Raw genomic sequence first — 24,994 nt, forward strand, 5'->3', positions numbered from 1 at the left:
TGTACATGTTCTTTAGCAACCCCAATTAAATAATTTCCTTTGTGACTTTAATTACCCAATTATGACACTAACAACAATTAGGCTAACAACAAAAAAGTGTCAAAACTGTATGTTAAATAACTTGATCTACTGCCTCACATTGAATTGTGTATTATTGTATTTATATATTATTTACCTCCTATTTCTTTTTTCTTTTTTGTTCTATTTTGCTGTCATCCATTGTTGCTGTATTTAAGTGTTCAAGAAACTTTTGTTTATATCTGTATTATCTGATTCGTTCATCAATCATTAAAAAAAGTAACATTACATGTTGTCACAGTTATGTTCATTTTGTCTTTGTTATCATGGACTTTTAGTTTGTTTTCATTCACATCATGTGTTCCTTTCACTGATCTATATAGAATGACTTCATTATAGACTAGTCATTATATAGATCAGTGGTTCCTTTATTTGATTTTCCAGACAATCCTTTGTTTCTATAGTTACTGTTATTAGTTCATTCTGTTAAGGTGCACGTCATTAACTATCTTGTTTGAGTCACTACTGAAGTTCTTCCCTCACAGTCCTTCAGTGCTCGGTCTACGTTACATTTAGTGCGTGTTGCCTTGCCTGTCTGATTATTATTTGTATTATCCTCATTAAACTTAGTATTGGGATTGTATTCTTCATCTTCTTCTGCCTTCCTGCAACCACCCATGACACATGTAAACAAAACAAGCAAGCCAAACAATGCAACAGTAAAAACAATATACATCGACCGATCCAAAAAAAAATGCATATAAGTGGAAAAATCAATTATCCAAACAAGTATTTCCTGCTGGAATGATAAAAATATATATACATTTTTTTTTTTTTTTTGCATTCAATAATAGTGTGTGAAATTGAGAAATCATCCGCAGTGACCACTAGAGGTCGTTGGGTTCTGTGTGGCTGTTCAAGTCTTGTATGTTATGTGATGTTTGATACTTAATGTTAAACCTAAAAATGTTCCCACTAAATCTAAAATGTGATGGTGTTCCAGTAAGTACTGTAAAAGGTATAGCAACGATTCAGTTAGATCATGATCAGTGAAGTGGATCACAGTATATGATCCTTTAATGCAGTAGAATTAAAGAGCGGTGTAATTCTGCCTATAAAGGCTGTTGGTCTCAGTGAAGGTCAATCAGTGCAACTGTATCTCCCCAGAATGATTCCTAGGACAGCTTCTGCTTAACACACAGGCAAATAGGCTACAAGAGCTGACTGGGAAATAGCCTACGGTTTTTTGGAACAGGTGTAAAATATTGGAATAATACAATATGTCTTTAAGAATTATGAAATACAAATACAAAATGCACACTTCCCCTTAGAAACCAAAACAAAGGTCTCACGGTGAGTTCATTGTTTTCATGCCAAAGCTCTCCTTGGCAGAGTCTCCTTGACAACAGGCTGTAAACTCAAATCTGCTTCAGGCAAAGACGCAATGAAGACAAAGGACTGACCCTTAAAACGCAAGGACGTAAACATTGGAACTAATTTAACTTCATTTAACTCAAACATTTCAATCTAGAGAGGCACGGATGAGTGACACTGGTGAGTCTTGCTGGTTTTAATGTACCTAAGCAACAACAAGACATTTTTTTATTTAATAAGTACTAATTTAACATAAAATAATTTGTCTTGGGAAGTTCTATGATGCATAACTTTATGCATTATAAATTGTTCTTTTAGGCTCACAAGAGCTTCTCTTTTTCTTATGCATAAATACATGAAAATTCATTTTTGTTTATTAGTCAGTTATGAGCTGCGTTGGGGTGTTATTAAGTAAGCAAGAAAAAAAACTATTTGGAATGTATTGTATAGGTTCAAAAATACTTAAAATAGTATTGCACATGTTGTGAATACTGAGGAAGGTATTCATTACAGCGAGTGCACCAGAACTGCAGCTAATTTCTGTGTTTGTGCGTCTGCCAGAACACTAGAGCATGAATAAACATGAAAGCAGCAGCTTTGTGGAGCAGCTGTTGAAGGAAGAGCTTGAGGCTGTGGCTCTGGGGCTGGAGCAGGGGATCTACTCCTGGGAAGAAATTGACCTGCCTCATGATCCACAAGGTTGCACTCCCCTTATCAGTGCCTGCAGGAGGGGTCTTACTAGGGTGAGACATTAGTGTGATATGATGAAAACTTGGCAGAAACTATAGCTGACTTCTGTGTAGTAAATCTATTGTAGTGTAATAGGGTGTATTGCATTGATTGTAATATAATGGACATTATATTTCACTTAGTAGCCTTTCTACTACTTCCTGTTTTCTTTATTTAATAGCTGTATTAAAGATTACACAATTAGTTTTAAAGATACTAATACAGTCCAGCATCATTGGGGCACTGAATTATTTGTATGGTTCCTTTTGTTTGTGTCTGTGCATTGGTTATGAGGATTTTGCAGTGACTCTTTCTGCAGGTTACATCGTTACACCAAATATTCATTGACTGAGTGAATAATTCACTCAATCAATTCATTCTAAACGTTCATTCAGGAATGAAAAAAGACTGTATGATTTCACCCTCTACTCTATACCTGTATTTATTTGAGGGGACAGCCATGTAGCAGTGTTCAAAACAATTGGAAGTTATCGAGTGCACTCTCATAATGTACCTCAATAACGAGTGTACAACCAGGGGTCAGCAACCTATAAGGGATAATCACTGGAATGCGACAATAGCTAAATAGCTATGTGGGCCTATTTCATTTAGTTAAATAAAAGTCCCTCGAATTTGCATTCAGATGTACATTTTTGAGGTAACTATTCATCATAGTCACACAGGCTTTTTTTAATTAAGTTAGGTGATATAACTATTAAAGTGTGAGATTTTAACCTGTGCTGGTGCGCAGATTCGACAAACCATTCGTGTGACCAGGGGTGCTCAAACTGCGCACTTCAGCAAAGAGTATAGAAGTACTCTTTGACTTCAGTATAAGGTTGTCGACCGCTGCGCTAGAGCATACCCATGAACTGTGAGAGTCAAGGTGAATGAATTCCCACATCTTGCCAGAAGAGCACTTCCACTGCACTCATGGTACGTTTACACGACAACAATGTAGCCTACTAAAAAACTCAAAAGTTTTTCTTTGCGTTTTTCGCGTACAGACGCCGTTTTCAGAGCGATCCCCATTCACGTGGATCCGTGAAAATGACTAAAAATGCTGTATTATGCATGCCAGGGCAGTAGTTGGTGATGTCACTTTGTAAAAAAACACTACACAGCTACTGAACACGTAATAAGCATGTGTATGACGTCACTTTTTTCACAAACTCGCGTTTTTGTAGTTTACACAGACGATATTGGTATCGTTTTCAATCGTTTGGCCTCCAAAAAGCTGTTGTCGTGTAAATGAAAGGCCAAAACGAATAAAAAGTTTTCAATTATCAATCGCTCGTTTTCATTCACTCATTTAGTGGGCTATATTAGTGGAATAATGTAGGTAATGGTGCAATGGGGGCAATTTCGAATAGCCAAGTGTTTATGAGTGTGTCATTGAATCATTTACTCAACCAATTAGTTCAAAATTACTGACTCATACACAGCGCAATGGCAACATGATTTTCACTAGTGGAACAAAAATATTAAAGTAACCACTAATGCTGTGTCAAAAATGTAGTTTACTCAATATTAACTTATTGTTTATTTAATTGTTGTAATATTACACTTGCAATCGTGATGTTGGTCTTAATATCACCACCAACATATGTGCATTGCTCAAAACTACATGCATACATTCTGAACACAGGTGATGCATTTCCTTCTGGAAAGAGGAGCTGATGCTACACTGTGTAACCATAGCAACCAGACAACTCTTCATGTTAGTCAACCAGCACTCCAGGGGGAGCTGTTGATGGCTATGATGAGAGATGTACCGCACCAGAGGCAGCTCTCACTAGCAGCCTGGTGGGGAGATCTCTACTGTCTACAGGACCTGGTGGTGAGCAGCTCAGACTTTAACTTACACTTGCCATTTGACTGTTTGAAATGTGATATCAACCCTAGGTTCAGACAAAGCAGGCCAGACTCCACAGGGAGATCTCTGATGGATCAGTATTGGCCATCTGTCACGAGATATATTTACACTCACCTCAAGCAATGGCTGGAAGGAATTACAACAAACGAGTCTTATATTGTTTATGTGTTGGAGGCCCGGACAGACTTGATGGACTTAAATAAACAGAACAGAGATGGTCTGACCCCACTGATGCTGGCTGTAAGGGATGTGGATCTGTTTGAAGGACTGGAGATGCCGTGGGACTATCAACCCGTGGAAGTGGTGAAAGAACTTGTGTCTCTTCAGGTGTAAGGAATCCAATTTCAATTTTATTTAATTTTACAGTTAATTTTACTTCTTGGATCTGTCATATATAAAAATCAAATACATAGGTAAGGTATTTGATTTCGTAGGCCTCTCTCATGAAAAATCACCAATGATCCACATGTTCTGATTTCCAGTGACACAAGGATCCTTGATGGGAGAGGTCACACTGCTCTGTGGTACGTCTCTCAGATCAAGAGCACCAAGATGGAAGATCTCTTTAGAATAATAGAGTCTTCAATGCAAACAGGTAAAACGCTGCATGCTTTAACACTTTTCTTTTCATGAATTGTGGAAGAGATCTACATGGTGCATAATAGTCCTATCAATGTTTTACTGAAGTTCTTTCAAGCATGTGAATATAAGGGTCCCAGCAATGCCAACTATAACTAATGTAATACATGCACTAATGTTCTCAAATTACTGTTTTATTCATGAGCATTTTGCTTATACAGTGTTATTTTTATTTATTTGTAGTGCAATTATTTAGAAACCTGTTTATGTTCTCAATGCGTTTACTCATTTTAGTGTTTGTATTGTATTTTGGAGATACAATATTCACGTGTCTGGACGTGTCTTATTGGTCAACGAGTCCTGCTGTACACTCCAGCTGCCCTCCTACACGTGGCTGTTGCACACCAGTTTCAGATAAGATGAAGGTCAGGTGCTTTAACACGACTTACTCATTAATGCAGTGAATACTGGCAGTGTCTCCCACAGAAATCCATGTGGCCTGTGTGGATAAAAGCGGACAAATGTAATTACAGCTTAAACTTCATAAAACAATAAATGTGTCTCAGTGGGACTGTAAAGGCAAAACCAATTAAATGTAGTTTATTTGCTCTGAAATGTTTTAATTAAGCCCTTCATGGCGTTCCATTCGGCTGAGCCTTGGTCACAGGCATCACAGCTGGCTAATGATGGTGTTTGTTAGTTGATTGAACGGACCACCTCCAGATGGTCAGTAGTCAACAGGTGCATTAGTCATGTGTGATTCTGTGAGAGGTTATTGTATCGGACAGTCAACCTCACAGCTTTTATGCAGTTTTGTTTCTTGCTGCATACCAGCTGTGTCATTGAAAACCTTTACTTTACTGAACTTTAAAGTCACCATGAAATCAAAATTGACAATTCTAATTTTATAAAATATTGCTGTATTTATTATAAATCATTTATCCATGCTTTTTTTTTTTTTTATTCATGTGCCTAAACTAACTCTTTTCCTGCCAGTCACCACCAGCATTTTTTATCATTTTCACAAAACTTTCATGGCCCCCAGAATATTTTGTTATATGAATATTTGAACATGCAATATATTCAAAATAATTCACAGAGCCTTCTGCTTTAAAAACAATCTAAAATAACTTCCCCTCCTGCAATGATATCTCTTCCCTGATGATGTTTTTCGGCTTGAGGGCGGGACAACCTGTCACTCACATAAGATCACAGCAGAAAACCACGACGATACAACGATCCAATCAATTCCCGATAGACAAAATTGAATTCTTGTTAAAGAAGCCGTTTCACTCAGACATACATCAGAATAGGAAAGAAAAGACTATTGCAACTTTTGTTTAATGCCGACTTTAATTTTTTGCAGAAAGAATCAGTTGAGATTATCATTGCACAAAAGAACAATGCAGACATCCACCAAGGTGAGTTGCTAGAATAGACTTAAGAAACATTAATTATGCTCATCCTAGAAGACAGAATACAGAATGTCTGAGGTACTGTACACCTGCTGAATCATCCAGAAGGACAGTGATTCTCTGTGTTCACCAGGCTTTTGAACACCCCCTTTGGCAGCAACCACCACCCTGAAACACACACTCACACACGCAGCCTCAGACTCAGCCCATCCCTCAGAGAATCCATGACAATGGGAGGGGTGTGTCTGACTCTGCTTTTTGGGCTCCTCTGTTTCAAATGACTCAGACTACACAGAGTCATCAGCAGAGAACCTCTGACACTCGCAGATAAGGATTATGTAAGACTCAGAGGAACTGTAAAACATTTGGTTTCAGTGAGGCTTGGGCTACTTTAGAGAGGACAGACTTTATGAAAGGTAATTTTTTGTATACAAACACACACACACACACAGTTTGGGGTCAGTAAGATGTTTTAAATGATTTTGACAGAAGTGCTCACAAGGTTGCATTTATTTGGTCCAAAATACAGTATACACAGTAATATTAGGAAACGTATTACAATTTTAAATAGCTGTTTTCAATTTAATATATTTAAAATGTAATTTGTTCCTGTGATGTCAAAGCTAAATTTTCTGTAGCCATTATTCCAAACTATTCTTATTGTATGTATGTATGTATGTATGCATGCATGCATGTATATATATATATATATATATATATATATATATATATATATATATATATATATATATATATATATATATATATATATATATATATATATATATATATATATATATATATATGTGTGTGTGTGTGTGTGTGTGTGTGTGTGTATAATAGTTTTCTGATAACTACATGAAAAGTGATGTCTGTGTGTATATGGTAAAAGGATTAATGCTTCTAGGGACATTTTGACAAACATTTAATTTAATAATATTCATGTACGATGATATATAGATCTTAAAATGTTGGTGGATTTAATTTGAATGAATTTGTATTGGTTTTATTGTTGCCTGTGGATAGTGGATCTACTTTTTTGTGAGTTTTTATACTAGCTCTGCAGTATAACCATAGGGAATGTTTCACATGACCCTTTTCGTGTATTTGGATGTCTCTGCAGATAACAGGATTTGCTTTGAGGACTGTATGGAGCCAAAGATGGACATCAGACAAGACAAAGATGAGAGGAAACGAAGCAGGTTAGCCATCTGACTGCATACACATTCATTCATCACTTCCTCAAACTAAATTAGCATTCAGATAAACAAGAGAGCCAATCATAAATCAACAAATCAGACTTAAAACACCAACACCAGCAGCTGTGTATACATAAACTGCACAAACAAACTACCCTCACAAACAATCTGCCTGCATGAAACCCCATGTCCGTTCAGTGGCTCCCTGTCATTTCTACACAAAGACCGTACAGAGGAGTACGGTTACAGGATCATACCGTCATCAACATAAGACTATGGTTCCAGGGTGTGCCATTATCCACAGAGAGAAAGAGAGAGAGAGAGAGAGAGAGAGAGAGAGAGAGAGAGAGAGAGAGAGAGAGAGAGAGAGAGAGAGAGAGAGAACAAGATAGAGAGAGGGTGGTGGTGGTGGGGGTGTGCAGATTTAGCTCTGCCCTTACTTTTCAGAATCATTCAGCACATTTCTAAAGAGGATATAGCTAATTTTTAAATGCTTTGAAACATATGAACAAACTAATGTAAATTTTTCACTCAGTCGGACTTCATCCTTACCCAGCCTATGGAACAGTAGAAAAGACTGGGGCAAAATAAGGCCCTTGCATCCTTCACTCAGTTTGACTTCCTCCTCAATACCCGTTCTCCCTGCTGCTCATGCCACTCAGCTCAGCAAATCTGCACCAATGCTGATGAACCCTCTTCTTGATGCAAGTGTGCTGCTGAAAGCACGGGCTAACATTCATAACAGTAAGTATAGACAGTTGTTGATTGCGAAAAAAAAAAAATCTTGTATTAAAAAATTACAGAAGCAGATAAATACAGAAAGACACATACATAATGCATAAATGCACTTCCTGGAATGCAGTTTGACAGATTACATTGGAAAAAACAAGCACAGTAAAACATTAAAACTGTACTTACATGCATCAGCTGAAATGTAAGTTGGTCCATGAGTTAAGGCTAATAGCTTGTTTGCAGTCATGTGATTCTGATGACGAGCGAAATTCAGATGGAGGGCAGTAAGTGAAAAGCAGAATAGATAAGATGGATGAAAGTCCGTACTGTGCTGGTTAAGAAAGATATAAACAAAGTCACAACGTATGTTGGACGTGATCCTTATGTTATGAAGAGGAGCAATTTTTCTACTGAATTGAAAGACTTGTCTGTCATCAAGGCAATTGGTATAAAGAATGTGAAGCTGCCGTCACGCTGTTTTGAATTCTGGGTCTGATTTGTTTATATAGCGTTGCCTTTCTGCTAGTGAGTTTAGGGCAGTATTTTGATTTTCTGTCGTGATTGTGAAAAAAGTCGCCATTGTAGGTCATCCACGCTGAATCGAGAATTGCCAGTGGTACTCATATCATTGCTCCGGGAGAAAACTGAACAATGTAATGTGCTTTTTTCCACCTTTAAAAACACTAAAGGAAGCAGGTTGAGGAGGTGACGGGAAGACGCCGGATAGTGTTTTTGAAAGTTTTGTATTTTGTTTGGTTTAATGATTAACATTACATTTGCGAGTGTTACTGTCAACTCGGCTTGTGAATTAACTTGCACGCAGCCACTTCAAAACGGTTCACAAGCTTCTGTGGATTTGATTTTGGTTGTCTTTGGTTGAAATGAATGTAACCCTCTCCGATTATCCTCCGTGGCCATACGAGAAAGTTAATTTTTATAATGACAGCAATTAAACTTCAGTTACATTTCACCTTTCCAACAAAGAAATGGATCGACTTCTGTCAGCTTGTTGAACACATTTATAAGCAGCAGCGCATGACATTTTTCACAGATCAACACTGTGAATGGAATTCTACAGAACTTCAGTGAAAACATCAAATGATAATGCAATGGAATAAAATAGCTTCTCTTCCTTTCAAACGATACCATGAAGATTGTGAATATTTAACCAAGTCAATAACAAAACAAAAGGTAAGCAGGTATCCATATTAATTTCAGTATCAGCAAATGAAAAACGGCATTAAAAGGTGACAACTTTTAAAGTTAAAAAACGATAAAAGTTAAGTAAACGATAAAAGCTCCTTGTGGTTTCTCGGTTTGAGAAACCATAAACAATGCAAAACAGGCATTTTGAGTTTGCGATAGTGCTTCCTATGTAGAAAATCGCTTCCTGCCCTCCATCTGCATTTAATGCCACAGCAACGCAGTGACAATGTCATGTGCAAACAAGCTATACACAGCACCGACAGATGTCAACCAACACCAACAGACACATTCATCAAATTTAGTCGGTTACTCCTGTCGGCGTCTGTTGCAGTTTGTTCTCATTGACTGTGCATTTTCAATCAGCATTTGTTGGTAGGTCGTAGAATGTCTGAGCAGTGATGATTTGAGCAGTAAACTGATAATTTTGCCAGTGTCTGCCTTTAGTAAAACTGCATGCAATCCAGAAGGTAGCTACAGATCATGGAGCACTATGGAGTTCACAATGGAGATGTGTTCATAGCCAGAATCAATAGAGCCCTGGTGTAGCTCCCCAAACAGTCCAGATTACCTTGAATGTTACATAGTTTCACTGCTTTCCCATTGCTCAAGAAATTCTACATTGCTCTCTATATTGCTGATAAGACTGGAGGAGTTTCCAAAGAACATCTGCAGATAGCACAAACTAGAATTGCACTGCGTACATGGTGAACAAGAAGGGAAGTAGTGCCAGTGTTAGTCATTTCTGTATTATTAGGGTAGTCCAGGAGACATTTACTTGTATTGCCTGGAGATTGTCCTACAGTTAGAAAAACAGAATGAATTGAAAGAAGCTGGAGAAGTCACAATCTCAGAGAACAGAATCCTGACAGAGATACCTTCATCCAGGTAGGAGTAGGTAAAGCATGAAAAACAGCCTCTCCATAATTTTCATCATAAGTGAGAGCAACTGGTTTGTAGTCTTTGTGGTTCTGGGGCAGCCCATCTTTTGCAAAACATCCTTCAGACTTTGTGACGGAATGATCCAGCTGCTGTGCATTTTCAACCCCTGATTTCAGCAGACCCCAGAATCTTGATCAGCTGCAAAGATAGCCTGAGAAGAATGAGTGAGGGAATTTTTTCGTCAGGCGACAGTATTGGTGTAGATGAGGAGTAGAATTATAGCATGCTAGTGCTGGGGTAATGTTATGGACATTACCACTGAGCTGCTCTGAAACTACTCCTCGTCTGCACTAATACTTTATGATCTATAAGGGGGAGGCTTACAAGATGTTCAAGAAGTATTTTTCAAACAAAATGTATGTTGCCTACCTTGTGGTTGGTGTGTGACCAAAAATGAGGACATGTACTTGCTTAGTTAATGGGGCTGAAGGCAACTATACTTTGAAGTTGTGTCTGTGTGCAAATTTTATTGCCATGAATGAAAAATACTGTTTAGAAGGTTGTCACATGAAGGGAAAGCATATAATAAAACTTCTAAAACTTCTTAATTAACTACAGGGCTTAGAGCTGTTGACACAGGGGATGACAATACCAGGCAAAAGGTGAGGGAAATCTTATAAAAATAAATACAAATAATAAAAGTGAAAAAATCTTGGCTTTAATAGAATGTGATGTGATTACCAGACGCCACCTACTCTATGTTCAAGGACACCCAAACATCTCACTCCTCTGGACAATAGATACAAAGATGTTTCTGCACGTTCAAGTCTCAAGCACCCACTGATCTTAAAACAAAGCAGCATCTTGCCCATCTCATCACAATCTGGACGAAGATTGGAAAGGATCTCTAGCCAGTCTTCCCGAAGATCCAGAGGCACCATATCAGGCAGTGAAGAGAGCAACTCCTGCAGCAGTAGTAGCCAAGAGGAGGATGAGACTGTGCCTCAAGATGCACACAATACACATGTGGGATTAGAGAAGTCACTGAATTTGGAATTAGGGACCTATTTGGATTTTCAGGATTTAGTCAGTTCTGTAATTAGCAATACCACAAAAGATAAAAACAGTATAATTTCAGACAACAATAAAGGCTATACAACTATCAAATCATTGACTGTTAGGGAGATCGAGGCTAATACGAGATCTTCCAAGTCTTCCAAAACAATTGAAAACTCAAAGGATCTTCACAAAAAGTGTCCAACTTTGGACTGCTGCTCTGTTTCTGAAGGACACAAAAGCATAGTCAGGGAAATACAACCTTTAGTCAGAGAATCCTGTTTTATCGCAGATGAAAAGCACTTTACCACTGTGGATATTACTGAAGTAGAACAAACTACAGATGAAAAGAACAAACCAGTTAAGACAACTAAAGGAAATGACAGGAAAGGCAAAACATCTATTCAGACAAACCAGTCATTCAATGTTCTGGCACACAGAAATCAAAGTACTGTTAAAAGTACAAGGAACAGGATACATTCACCAATTCAATCAAAGCTGCAACTTAGAGAAAGTAAACCCACAAGCCTAGTAACTGCAGGAGAGACTACTAACAAATATTTGCCAAGAGCACCTACAATAGCTCGCAAAAAAACAGCAGATGAAGGCCCAACAACAAGAAGGATCTCTGAACCTTTTCAGCACATGAGGTCAAGTGATGACAAGAAAGTAAACAATAACAGTCAAAAGCAAATTCACAGAGATCCGAGAAGTGCAAGAGCATCCAAAAAGCCTGCATCAGGAGTAGCACAGCGAGCAAGATCTGCTGTCGATTATGTCACTTACAATGACATGTTTCTGAAGATCAGTCAGGGAGATGAAGGTCCAGCAATCTATGAAATGTTTGCAACTCCAATTTATGAAAATCTCAGAGTAGATTGTTCTGCGGAGAAAGCAAAACAGGTTCATACAGCGCTTCAAGTTAAAAGACAGATAAATGGAAAACCGAGGGGCCAAAAAACAGTGGAGGTTAATCGAAGGAAACAAGCACAATCTGAGAGATCCAGTCGAGCTAAGTGCAGGCATCTCAAGCGGAGGGATAATGTTACCAAAGGGATGAAGAAACACCCTCCTCCTTCAGAGAATAAATGCCATGTCATTATAACTTCTACTTGTGGAACTGTCCAGAAGAAATCTGAAATGCCCATCATTACTGGTGACGGGAGGGAAATTTCAGGTGTAGAAAGACAATGTACCTCCATACTGTCAGTGATTGAAGAAGTACTTTCCAACACTGTGCACAAAACAAATCTCATTAAGGACATAATACATCAAGAACAGACTCTAATGGATGCAGGTGTTAAAAGTGAACCTGAAATATGTGTGAACAGATTGCCCACGCAGCCACTGATCAATACATGGACAAGTGACGGAACGGTATCACCTGTGCACCAGAGGTTTTTAGATGAGGCCAGTGATGGACCTCTCACTGATGACCTGCTGCGGTCTTTGGTAGAGGAGTTGATCTCACTTGAGAAAAGAGATGTTGAAACACTCAAGACTGAAAATGGAGATGGCACAGAGTTTAAACATAACTTGCCTTCAAAATTTAAGACATTTCTAAATGAGGTAACATTCTAACATATTTCACTTGTACATAGAGTCAGGGTAGCCAGCAATGCTCCTGGAGAGCTACTTTCCTGCTGACTTCAGCTCTAACCCGCTTCAATACACCTGCCTGCAATTTCCAGTAACCCTGAACACCTTGATTTGCTGGTGTGGGTGCATTTTATTGGGGTTAAACTCTGCAGGATGATAGCTCTCCAAAAGCAGGGATGACTACCCCATTCCTTAAGTCAATATTCTATGGCTCATCAACTTGAGTTTCTTTCATCCATCAGGGTGTTTCCTCAGGTGAACTACACAACACTCTCGGATCTTGCTCACATGAAGCTATTACATGGACAAAAGGAGAGGTTCTGGGTAAAGGAGCTTATGGGACAGTAGGTGTTTAAATGATAAACATTTCAAAGCACCATTTTTAGATTTAAAATAAAATTTTCAAAATGTTCTCCAAGCACAATCTGATATAAAGGTTTTATGTTTCTCATTTTGTTCTATATCTTAATTTATAGGTGTATTGTGGGCTAACCAGTCAAGGTCAGCTGATTGCAGTAAAACAAGTGGCACTGGATGCTTCAACTTCAGAGATGGCAGAAAAAGAGTATGATCGCCTGGAGAGAGAAGTGGAGCTTCTTAAGAACCTTCATCACACTAACATAATTGGTTTCTTGGGAACAGCTCTCTGTGAGAATACTGTAAGCATATTCATGGAGTATGTTCCAGGTGGCTCCATCTCAAATATCCTGAGCCGGTTTGGACCATTGCCAGAGAAGGTCTTTGTTCTATACACTCAACAGATTCTGGAAGGTGTTGCCTATCTTCATGCCAACAGGGTCATCCATAGGGATCTGAAGGGGAACAACATCATGCTTATGCCCACCGGAGTGATCAAGTTAATCGACTTTGGTTGTGCTCGTCGTCTTAGCTGTCTTCAGACTTCAAATGGAAGTAAGAGTGACCTTTTGAAGTCTGTGCATGGTACTCCATACTGGATGGCACCAGAGGTGATAAGTGAGACAGGTCATGGACGGAAATCAGACATCTGGAGCATTGGCTGCACTGTGTTCGAAATGGCCACAGGAAAACCACCCCTTGCACACATGAACAAGATGGCAGCCCTTTTTTACATTGGAGCTAGAAAGGGCTTAATGCCTTCTCTGTCTGATGACTACTCTACACAAGCAAAGCACTTTGTCCAGGCTTGCCTAACCAGGTACATTGCTCTTTTAGAAATATTTGCTCTGGTTCTTTTTGTGAAGTTTTTAAATCCACTGTATATATTCAGCCTATGTTTTCCACACATTTCTTGTGTGCTTTGTAACAGTGGGAAATTGTTTCTGTTTGCAGAGATCCAAGGCAACGACCGTCAGCAGAGGAACTGTTAAGACATCCATTCATCTCTCATCACAGCCAAACCTGCAATAGACCAGTGAACTGAAAACTTATTCACCAAATCAAAAAGTACATTTTTAAAACAATGATACAAAGCAAATTGACCATGTGACCCAACATTTGACATGGGGACAATATAATTTACTAAAACACATTAAAGAACTGTAAATAGTCATTTGACTAAAGTGGCAATAAGCTTTTAACACAAATGATCAAAGACTGAGGTTAAGGTAGTGGAAACCATGTAATTTATTAAATCTAAATAAAATTGGGGAGGGGGAGGGAGGGGGGGTGCCAGGGTTTGCACTTGCCTTATCCAACTGCAATTCAGTGATCAAAAGTAAAATGATGGTTTGTACAATGCTGGCCTCGTTTACCAATAGCCTCACACCGAAAAAAAAACTAAATCAAAAGATCAAAACCATTCATCCGTATTCAGAAATAATGTTGAGGGCCTGTGAAAGCCCATATCTCTTTGGGTCAGCACTGTGATAATGAAATCAATCTCTTTTTACCCACCTGTTTCTTGTAATTTGTTATTGACTTACAGAGTTGCACAAATAGGCTACTGCTTCAAGCCAAGAAATATATAAAAATGCACTTCACAGCGAAGGTTATGTAAACTTCATAGAACTACACTTTTTGAGGCACAACCTTTGGCATCCAGCTTAAGGTCATCTTGAAGGTCAAAAAAGGTACAAATTGCATGGCCTCTGACAACATGCCAGGTAATTGGCAGGGTGTAGATTGCCTGCTAGTTCACCCTCTTCTGGAACATGGAACACCAGTCCAAACATCACTGGAAGGCTGTGCTAGAAATGCCAACGATAGATTCTAACACTGAGTCACAAAATCCCCCCCATATATTTATATATATATATATATATATATATATATATATACACACATTTTACAAGCAGCTCCAAACCTGAGAAGTTATGGTACAGCTTTTAACATACAAGAATGTATGTAAATTTTTCTCCACATTCTGTAAACAACTCGTCCCTTTCATTTTAAACATGCAGCTCATATAGAGGGAATCAGATGAGGGGAAGGTAACAAAAAAACATTCAAGGTACTATGGAACTTAAATCTTGATTCTGCATTCCTTCTAACTAACAAATGAGAGGAGCGTCAGTCGTTTTAGAGGCTGCTTTCAGTCTTATAAATGTTCACTGTAGCAAAACTTTCATTACTTATTTTTATCACGTAAAGATTTTTTTTAAACTATAATGGCCCTGAATTTCACATACTGGCTTAAGCATTCATACTGACTGTTCATGAGGGTATACTGAGAAAAAAGCAGCAGTTACACAGAGATGGCTAGACTTAACCGAACTGCCAGAAGATCGGGAAGCATTTTTATTTTCTTTCTCTTACTCTTCACATTCCTGTTTTTTCTCTTCTTCTTAAAGAAATCTATGCTTGATTTTTCTTTTATATTTTATCCTCTTTTCCAATCAGTTCAAGAGTCCATTCCATGGGCACTAAACAGCGAATCAAGCATGTCAAAAGTATCTTTGTAGTCTGTGTGTTGGCCATTAGCTAGACCGACGCCCTCAGGGCCATGGCTCTCCACTGGTTTCCTGTCCAGTTTCACTAGGGTGTTGAGATGTCCGTAGCCCACCTGGTATGTGACAGGGGGAGGGGGGAAGGGAAGGTTAAGAACAGAGTTGTGAGATGACACACACAGCTGAACAGATGAACAATGAGAGGAACTACCTGCACCGCCTTTGGAGCTTTTGTTCTTTTTGGAGTGGTGATTGTGGCTGGCGTCGGGGTTCACCCTCTTGCGTGAGGAACTGGAAGCTGAGCTCGAACCATCGGCAACAGGACCTAATGGGCTCCTAAGGGCCGAACTAGCTGCGGGTGCCTCGAGGACGCTCCTGCCATTGCCGCTATGTGTGTGTGTGTGCGAGTGGCCGTGTTTGTGATGGTGACGATGGGCTGAGTGGTCTCTGTGTTTCTCCTTGCTCACAAGCGGGCTGGAATGTTTGCTCTTTGCAGCACCCTCGTCTGAGGAGCTGTGCCGCTCAGAGGACACCTTTATTTTCATTTTTAGCTCCTCCTTACTTGATCCGCCTTTCTCGGTTTGGGAGGGGACTGGAAGACGTAGTTTTAAAGAGCTGCCTTTCTCGCGTTTGTCCAGGAGCTTGTCCTGCCCAGGGACAGGCAGTTTCATCTTCAGGGGCGAGGCAGTGGTGACTCCTGCTCCCTGCTGCCCGTGAGACAGTTGGGGTAAATGTTTGCGGTAATCTGTCTGTGTTGGAGCAACATAGACCTCAGTCTCCACACTCTGCTGCTCTTGCCTGCGTTTCTGCACCGCCAGTTCAGCAGCGTGTTTTTCCCTGTACTTGTCCAGAGACATTTTCTGTGTGGGTGCTGCAGGTGGAGGATAGGTTGTTGCCTGGTGCTTGGCACCACCACTGGCCTTGTGTTCATGTTTGGCAGGGTTGATCTCTGTACTTTTGTCAGGCCGATGTGGGTGCATAGATGTGTGTGGAGGAAGTTGTTTGACAGAATACAGGTCTGAGCGTACTTGGTCCTGAGGCCAGTCACTGGGGGCGGTGTAAGTATAAGAGGTTCCCTGCATGCTGGCAATAGAATCAAGAGAAAGACTGCTGCTTGAGTTGCCTGGCAGGGTCACTGGGAAAGACGTGGAGGCTTTGGAGAATGCTGTATTTGTAGAGACCCCAGGAAGGGCATCCATCAAGGACAGGTCCTGTGTTAACGAGGGTCCCGCTAAAGAGCTGCTATCTGAGCCCTGACCATCTGATTTGGGCTTCTTAGCTGCTTGTGTAGCCTAGAAATAAATATAGCAACTGTGTGTAATTTAACCACATATAACAATGTAAAGACACCAAATGGATGATTTAGTCTAACTGCTCACCCTCCAGTTACGAATCCTCTTTAACCTGCTAGGTGTCTTCTCCAGTATCTGCAGAAACTCGTGGGTCAGTTCTACAACAAAATTCAAATGACTATAAATGATGGGTGACTTACAAATAGGACAAAATGAGCCTTGTGTGGAAATTTAGGGGAATGTCCATTTACCATCAAGAAGTTCAAGTGTAACTAAGTTGTCCACATACTCCCACCAGTGCTTTCCATCAGTGGAAACGGGGATCTCCCAGTTGGACCACTTGCAAGCCAGGTGAATGCAAACACAGGCGATGACTGTGGGCTTGTACTGCAAGCAGAAGGTGGTGAGGTGCAGACTGCAAGAGCAGCACGTCATGGAGGAAGAAAAAAAGACAACAAAGAAAGAGCACAAAATGATCAATTGCTGAAGAGATGGAATGCAATGTTGAACATCTAGAAAGTATTATTAAGGTTAAGAAAGCATTATAGGCACTAAGATGTTCCCCAATTCTGAGCAACATACTTCCAAAATTTGCTTGCACAGTTCGGAAACTACTTGATATAGCGGCATGCAATTTAATCACATTTTACAATTTAGACATTAAAATAAAAGCATTTTTTCTCCAAATCTACTGTTCATATTTTGTGCCCTACAAAAAAGTACAATCTGAATGGCAAAAGACAACATGAGTAGGGATGCTCTGATCAAGATTTGTTTTACATCCAATACTGATTGTAAGTTGAAAAAACAAAAACAAGTAGGCTTACTCAACATATCCATACAAGAATACACAGAAAGGCTTATGAGGAAATGTCTACAAGGCCTACTGTCAGACTGCAGTCAGCCAATTCTGATCAGCAGTTGATCGATTGTAGCATACCTACATTTGAAGTTTAGAATAGCAGTAAAAAGTCTAAAAAAGATTCCATAAAATAAATTCTATTGAGGAATTAAAACTGTGCTAGCAAAAAAATAATAGGTTTGTTACTCATAATCAAGGGTAAACTTGATACTACTGACATAAAACAGTACATTCAATAACAGGTGAAAAGGCCTGCAGTCAACAGAATTGTAGGGAACAGTGAAGCAAACAAGCATATGGTTACCATCCATATTTACCATAAGAAATGTAAACCCGTGTAATGAAAGGCATAAAGCTGTTTGGCCTCATTAAGTGCTTATTCTTTAATCTCTGTGAATTTGCCTAGTCACTTTTTCTGCTATACTGATGCCAGAAGAAAAACTGCATCAATAGTCCCTAAAGAAGCCATGAAGAATCGTACATTTCTCAACCAATATGCTAACAATCTTTTCAAAAAAATGTGTTTTACTGTCTTTTGAAAATGAATAACAATAAACTGAAGCCTCAGTCAAAGCTGGATGGTAACCTTGTGCTACAGAACAGAATCAATGTTTGGACATGGGGTGAGAGGAGCTTTTAAATCCTAATGCAACAAAGACAAACAAATTATGACTGCAACATTCATAAAATGCATTAGCTATCTGTGATAAAAACAATACAGCCTCTACTTTTATCTTAACAGAATAAAAAATTGAAGGAAAAACACACAAGGGAATAAAAATGATCGGATCATCCATCAACTGTCATTGGCCATATGAAACTGGGGCTGATTTATCAATTCAGTTAAAGTCCTCGTCCTTTGGGTAACATGCTCTTGTTTGAGATTGTCCCTTTTATATGCAAACCACGTGTTAAGCATATGCTGCTCTAGTCCCATGTTCAGACATCGCATATAGTGCTGCAGTATCCCTTTGCAAAAAATGGGAAAATACTAATGACAACTAACCTAACTTAATGAAGACAATAAATAAACAATGAGGGGGAACACACACAAAATCAAATTTGATTAAATTACAAGGAAGACTACACCCTTTAAGGACCTTGTGTTACACACCTAATATAGACAATTTTTTTTACAGATTATAGGGTGTATACAAATACATAGCCACTGAAACAATTATTTCAATTTACAAATTCAAACAGGTCCTTAATGGGTTTGCTTGCGTTAAAACAGGTACATCACAATGGAAGCACAACAGATGTCTTTATCTCACAAATCAATTCAGGCATTGAATGACAAAAAATAAAATAAAAAATACTTCTAAATAGTTTGAATACGAAAGACCAAAACATGGTTTAATTATCACTTTGAGAATAACAAAATCATAAGAAAAAAACAAAGGGGTCTGGGTACTTACCGTGAGAACTTCTATGTAATGTTTACATCTGTGTAATCTTTAGCTGCTATTCAGGCTACCAAAGTGTCTTTTTTAGACAAATGCACTTCTGTAACCGAGCAAACGTGAGGTTCAAGAGCACCACTACACTTCACATTGTGCATTCAACCCCTCTGTGCCAACAATGATCCCTCGTACAATACACCGCACTGCAACCGGGGCCGGTGCCGCCGGACCCCCTCCCCACCCCGATCTGAGGGCATGTTTGAGAGGGGGGGCGTCCCAGTAGCCACCGGTGCAAGGAGGGTGTTGGACACTGGTAGGGTAACCTGCAGTAAAGGAAGCTATAGTGTGCAGTCACAGTGCAACAAATGAGGTTCTGGATAACAACCTGTTGGTAGCCATGAAATAGGAAGTCTGTGCCAGATCCTTGCTTGCTGTGAAAGTAAACAGAGAGAAAGAGAAAGGCAAAAGAGTGAGTAAAACTCTATATGCAAGTAAAAATGAGACCTAATTACACTCAAATCAGTGAGGTTTACCTCTCCATGAACTGCATGCTTAACCATAGTTCAAAAGCCAATAGTTCAGATTAATAGATTAAGTCAGCACTGTTTTATTTCTAATGGTGTTTGCAGAGAGCATATGAAGTAAAGTCTATACCTCGGACTAGCTGGGAACATTTCACAACATCAGTGTGTGGATGTTCAATTGTTATTTCAAAGCCTGCAATATAAAGCACATGAATTTAATTCCTAACTGAATCACACAATTTTCAACACCTGTGGATCATGAAAGAATCATGCATTATTTAGAACAAAGCCTTTAAAACAATGCAGAATCATTGATACCCATGTGTCCTGTTGCAAAATAATCAGAATCAGAAGATCCAAGATTAACTGAAAATCAATTTGACTTCATTGAAACAAAGCTTAAGATCATCATTCTGTCTTTAAATTTAGCCATGATGATACCACTTTTCAGTCAAAAACTGAGTGGAAATGCTTTTTTTAAAATTCAAACTTTTTTTCAAAGGTGAACCACTGTCAGCAAGCCTCTATGTTCACTCTAATATTCAGTTCAAAGGAACCTCCTTCCATAGACTTACCTAAAGTCTGCAGCACTATGGTTTCAAGTATCACCAGCTCTTGAGCTTGCTGGAGGTATGCCTGAAGTTCAATAGACAATCATTACATGAGGCTTGTAATGTGTCTTTCTGTATCTTCATCCAATAAACAGAATTCTCTGCACTCTTCCAATTACAGGCAACACTAATTTTTTGCCGCACAATTTAACACTTTTTATAAATTAAGACCCTCAAGACAATATTTTCCTCATTCAAGGGAGATTTATGTCCTAGCACTGACACACTGGATGTCTAATGTCAGTGTCTCACTAGTCCATTTTCAGTTGTAAGCCTCATTTACATCACTGCTGGAGAATCAAAGGGAGTCTGTGAGTTTCACATGAATGGGAACATAGAGAAATATCAGAGGCATTTGTCCTCCTTAAATGGCTAGTTAGAGTAGTTAAAGGTATAGTTCACCCAAAAATTTTAATTGTGTCATAATTTACCCTATGTCGCTCCAAGCTTGTAAATATGGTCAAAAGAAAGCTCAAAAGTGCTTGCATGACAGGCAAGACCAAACCTCATTAATTATCATGCATCAAGCAAACACGTTTGGGCTTCTCTTGACCATATTTGATGTGGTCTATTTATGTGTGCTTACCAAACTCATATAAAAGTAGGGCTGGGCGATAAAACGGTATCAGTATTTATCGACAGTACACCATTGTCGGTAACGATATAGCGCTCGATATTTTCATTAAAATGCGCGCATCGCCCGTAGTCGCGCGACCACCACAAGCATTCAAATTTCTCCGTTATTAACCGTAGATCTCTATTCTCTATTGATCTCTAGAATCAAACAGAGCTGGCATGGAAACCAGGAGAAACATTGTGCCATGAATGAACTAGTTACAGGCTTTAAGTCCACAGATCAGCAACATTCACCATGGATTTAATGTAGTAACACTAACTGTAACCATGAAAGTTTGGCAGGAATAGTAAAATGCTTTCAAGCACATCATACATCTTTTTCCAGCACTCCAAAACTCAAATATTATAATATTTAAATGTTATTTTTAGTGATGAAACATTATTTGTTTATCCTTCAAAGATTACCCCCATTTGTAAAACTAAAAGTTTCAAGATAAAAACTCACACTTATTTAAAAATATTTTTTCTTTTAATACATTTTTTATTTATTTATTTAATCAAGGAAATTTCTCTGGCATTTCTTTCTTTTTGCTGTATTGAAAACATACCGAACCGTGAAACCACTGTGTCCTATAAAACCGAACCGAGAATTTTGTGAACCATTACACCCCTACTTTTTAAAGATGTTGATCTACCTCAAAGTTTGCCTTGATTGTTCTACGTTTACACTTTTACATTGCACACATTTTGTAACATTGTATTTAAGTTCAAGAGTTTCTTTAACACTTACTTTATCTTAATATAAAGAAGTATATATGTTCTATATAACATAAAGAAGATATTTTTGTTTACATTTTATTTTTGACTGCTAAAACTAATATAATTTGTTGTTTGCCTTAATAATGTGGATAATAATTTGGCAGATGAGAAACCCATGATCAAAGTCGAGTTGTTTAGAGTTGACTAGTGAGACGCCTGATTCTGTAGCGACAGAATCTAAACACTCTTATGGAGGCAAGTGAACCGGAAATTATTCAGTATGATGAAAAGGTGGAGGAAATAAAATCAATAATATTACCCACTACTTACATTACTCTTTGTATCCAGTGGAGGCTCTTGTGGGTTTAAACACGCATGCGCTACTTTAATGACATGTTCGAGTTTCCGTGGTTGCTCTTCAACTTTTGCAGCCAGAAATAAAGTTGTTGGGGAGATGGTCTGTAGAGGAAAGAAAAGATTACATGGTCACGTTGAAAGATGCAAGTCTACTTTAAAGGGTTATTTCCCCCTAAAATGAAAATGATATCATCAATTACTCACCCTCATTTTATTCCAAGCCTATAAAACTTTTGTTAATTTCAAAACCCAAATGAAGACACTTTTAATAAAACCTGAGAGATTTCAGTCTCACCATTAAAAGTCCATTCACTCAAAATGTAGATGCTTTAAAAAGTTCATAAAGATATTGTAAAAGAAATCCATATGAATCGAGCGGATTAGTTTTCTGAAGAAACACAAATGCTTTATATGAACCGATTTAATTAGGCTTTTATTCATAAAAACACTGATCAACGCACATAAAGCACATCAAATATGGTAAACGGAAGCTCAAACATGTTTGCAACCAATGAGGCTGGTGCTCGCATGTTTTAGATGAATGGACTCAATGGAGGGACAGAAATCTCAACAGGTTTCATTATAATGATCTTTATTTGTGTTTTAAAGATGAATGAAAGACTTACGGATTTGGACCGACATGATCAACATGAGTGTGAGTGACTGATGACAAAATGTTCATTTTAGGGTGCACTAATCCTTCAAGAACGATAAAAAAATGTCATCACAGCTGGGTAGACCAGATATTACCAGTGTCTCTCACATGTTCAATTTTAAAATCTGCATTAACAGTTGCAATGCCAGCACTGTGGAAACATTCTTACACTCCAGATGAAATGAAACACAGAAGCTAATGAATATTCAAATGGTTAAAAAGGCTACATGCAATGGATGCAGGCAGTGTGGATGGAAACACTTACATTTCTGTGGAATTTGGTGAAAGAGTGGTACATATAAAATCTGTGCATGTAAACAATGGCAGTATTTATTGTGAGTTGAGAACTGATTTTTAGGGTTAAGGAAAACGTAGGATTATGTAACTTCAGCCATTTACTTACAACTACGTATTCGTGTTTCGTATCGATACAAGGTGGTCGCAAAGCCAATATATATATTTTTAACAAACACCGAAACAATCACATAGTTCATATTTTGACAGGTTTAACGTTAGTAGTGCAGAGCGGCTTTAATATTTACGGTAACCGGCCTGCTCGCGTGCCATTGCCATACGCGTGAGATGCGTGCTGTCGCGCGCATTAGCAACTAGAACATAAACACAAATCGAGTTACAACTAGCTTATTATCATGTTACGATTAGACAGACGTAGTTATAGCAAACTGGCCAACATGTAAATATACAAAATTGTACGTCAGTTATTTGTAGAACATTAACATTAATTAGCAACAACCTGCGCAAGACATTTTCGCGAGCTGCGAACATAACGAGGATAAACTGACAATCTCTAACGTTAATCATTTCAGCCGAGGTCACAACTATTACATATATTCACGATAGCCTGAAATGACAGATATTACAGGTGTGAAAGTAAAACAAACAGTCGCAGCGAGAGACACAAATGGGCCTTGCTGTTGAACAACGCGTATGAAGGATACACATTTAGTCTCTGGCCCATGTCCTGAATAAGATTCGCGGCTTGCTGTCGATAGGACAGCTCTCTGTCTGGCTCCACTCCGCAGCGACGGGACGGGGTGGTTTCGAGCTGCTCCCGGGTGAAAAACCATTTGGACGATGATCCCCGGCACGCCGCCATTACCATCCAGCAAACGAACAGAGAGCGAGCGTCACGTATTTTCACATACGTCACGTCCTTGACGTACGTCTCAGAAAGCGTTGCTGCTGGGAACTGTAGTTTATTAGGCACAGCAACGTCATTAATAGTTATATAGTTATATATTTTATAATATGAAGAATGATGATGTCATGACTCATAGGTGTACACAAACTGGCTGGTTAAAGAAATACTTTGAAAGACAAAAATGTTTTATCAAAAGCCTTTTTAGATATTTATTCAAAGCAAACACCAGACTCCCTTTTTAAATGGTATCATCCAGGCGCGTAGCCAGTAATGGGCCAGGGCGGCACTGGCCCGCCCACATTACTCACTGGCCCGCCCAGGCAAGTTTGATCAAAATACATTTTTAGTTTATTTTTATTATTCAAATGTATTTAAGAAAATATATTAATATAAACTTGATTTATTGTTGACTGGTGTGTGTGTGTTCAATTTGTTTTCCGAATAAAATGGAACTGTTGAAGCAAGTTGTAGAAAGCCTCTCTCCAGAACGTAATTGGTTGCTATGGTTGCTAGGGGTTCCGACAGGAAGACACTCTGGGCGGCGGGCTCTGGCGGCCTTTAGCCAGCTAGCTGCTTTTTAGCCAAAAAGTTATTTGAAAAAGAACTCTGTGACTGTTTGGACTATGATGAGATCATTTCTGTTTTCAACACTAAACCCAGGCACTTGCGTCTTGTTTTGTAGAATGAAAACAACAAAGGTAGGCCTGTTGTTTAACTAATTTCCTTAATTTTTGCCCGTGAAGTGATTTAAGGCAAGACACGGCAGGCAAAAACATCGGGGTTTTTTTTTCACTGGTCAATTTTGAGATTTTGGGCTATTTGTCTTCAATGCCTTCTTTCAGACTTGTGGTGAAAAAAAGTCCAAAATACACATTTAGGTCTTTATTTTACTACATTTTGTCTATTTGCGTCTGTAGATTTCTCCTAAATTCAACAAAAGTTGGCGTTCTAAATCAATATGCTGCTCCGCGATCGCTGTCTGCACCTGCCAAACACCGTTGAAAAGCTCTCTCTCTCTCTCTCTCTCTCTCTCTCCTGTACAATGCTGTCGGATCCAAATATGGTCATTTCCTTTAATCAGCAACCAATGGTTGAACATGATGATTAGACAGTGTTTTGTTATTGCCTATGCCGAATATTGCAAAATAAAGGTGTAACTGTTTTTGCAGTTTGTCTATTCTTTTTTCTACTCTCTAAGGCTTAATTATTATTTAAGTAATTTTTTTTCTAGGAAAAACTATAGGCCCACTCACTTTTTCACTGG

General features: G+C 38.7%; 3 protein-coding genes across 7 annotated transcripts in view; 2 read left to right on the forward strand and 1 right to left on the reverse strand.

The window, feature by feature from the left end:
- The first annotated feature begins 4,895 nt into the window (after positions 1–4,895).
- map3k19 (mitogen-activated protein kinase kinase kinase 19) lies at positions 4,896–14,097 on the forward strand. Of its 3 annotated transcripts, XM_084121954.1 has the most exons (10): positions 4,896–5,001; positions 5,943–5,997; positions 7,115–7,193; positions 7,726–7,934; positions 10,626–10,669; positions 10,752–12,632; positions 12,905–13,006; positions 13,139–13,321; positions 13,424–13,839; positions 13,974–14,097. In XM_084121954.1, the coding sequence occupies exons 1-10, from the start codon at positions 4,996–4,998 to the stop codon at positions 14,062–14,064; spliced, it is 3,066 nt and encodes a 1,021-aa protein (XP_083978080.1). In that variant the 5' UTR covers positions 4,896–4,995; the 3' UTR covers positions 14,065–14,097. The 3 variants fall into 3 exon arrangements, with proteins under 3 accessions (XP_083978080.1, XP_083978078.1, XP_083978079.1); XM_084121952.1 differs by having other exon boundaries at positions 13,139–13,839; XM_084121953.1 differs by lacking the exons at positions 4,896–5,001; positions 5,943–5,997 and having other exon boundaries at positions 6,812–7,193; positions 13,139–13,839.
- Positions 14,098–14,243: 146 nt separating this feature from the next.
- On the reverse strand, positions 14,244–23,724 carry ccnt2a (cyclin T2a). Of its 3 annotated transcripts, none has more exons than XR_014607466.1 (10): positions 23,528–23,724; positions 22,834–22,915; positions 21,887–22,015; positions 20,186–20,246; positions 19,741–19,803; positions 19,102–19,517; positions 17,073–17,236; positions 16,909–16,979; positions 15,741–16,821; positions 14,244–15,645 (listed from the first exon to the last, which is right to left on the reverse strand). XR_014607466.1 is itself a non-coding variant. In XM_084121956.1 (10 exons), exons 1-10 carry the CDS (start codon positions 23,689–23,691, stop codon positions 15,578–15,580), a joined length of 1,929 nt encoding a protein of 642 aa, XP_083978082.1. In that variant the 5' UTR covers positions 23,692–23,718; the 3' UTR covers positions 14,244–15,577. The 3 variants fall into 3 exon arrangements, 2 of the variants coding, with proteins under 2 accessions (XP_083978082.1, XP_083978081.1); XM_084121956.1 differs by having other exon boundaries at positions 19,472–19,517; positions 23,528–23,718; XM_084121955.1 differs by having other exon boundaries at positions 14,244–16,821; positions 19,472–19,517; positions 23,528–23,719.
- Positions 23,725–24,270: 546 nt separating this feature from the next.
- tmem163a (transmembrane protein 163a) overlaps positions 24,271–24,994 on the forward strand; it is a 44,000-nt gene continuing 43,276 nt past the window's right edge. Inside the window, exon 1 of the mRNA XM_084123098.1 lies at positions 24,271–24,428. The gene's annotated coding sequence lies outside the window, so the exon portion shown is untranslated. The remainder of the gene's footprint in view (positions 24,429–24,994) is intronic.

The sequence above is a fragment of the Abramis brama genome (genome assembly GCF_963993115.1).
Source record: "Abramis brama genome assembly, chromosome: 8".
Classification (NCBI taxonomy): domain Eukaryota; kingdom Metazoa; phylum Chordata; class Actinopteri; order Cypriniformes; family Leuciscidae; genus Abramis; species Abramis brama.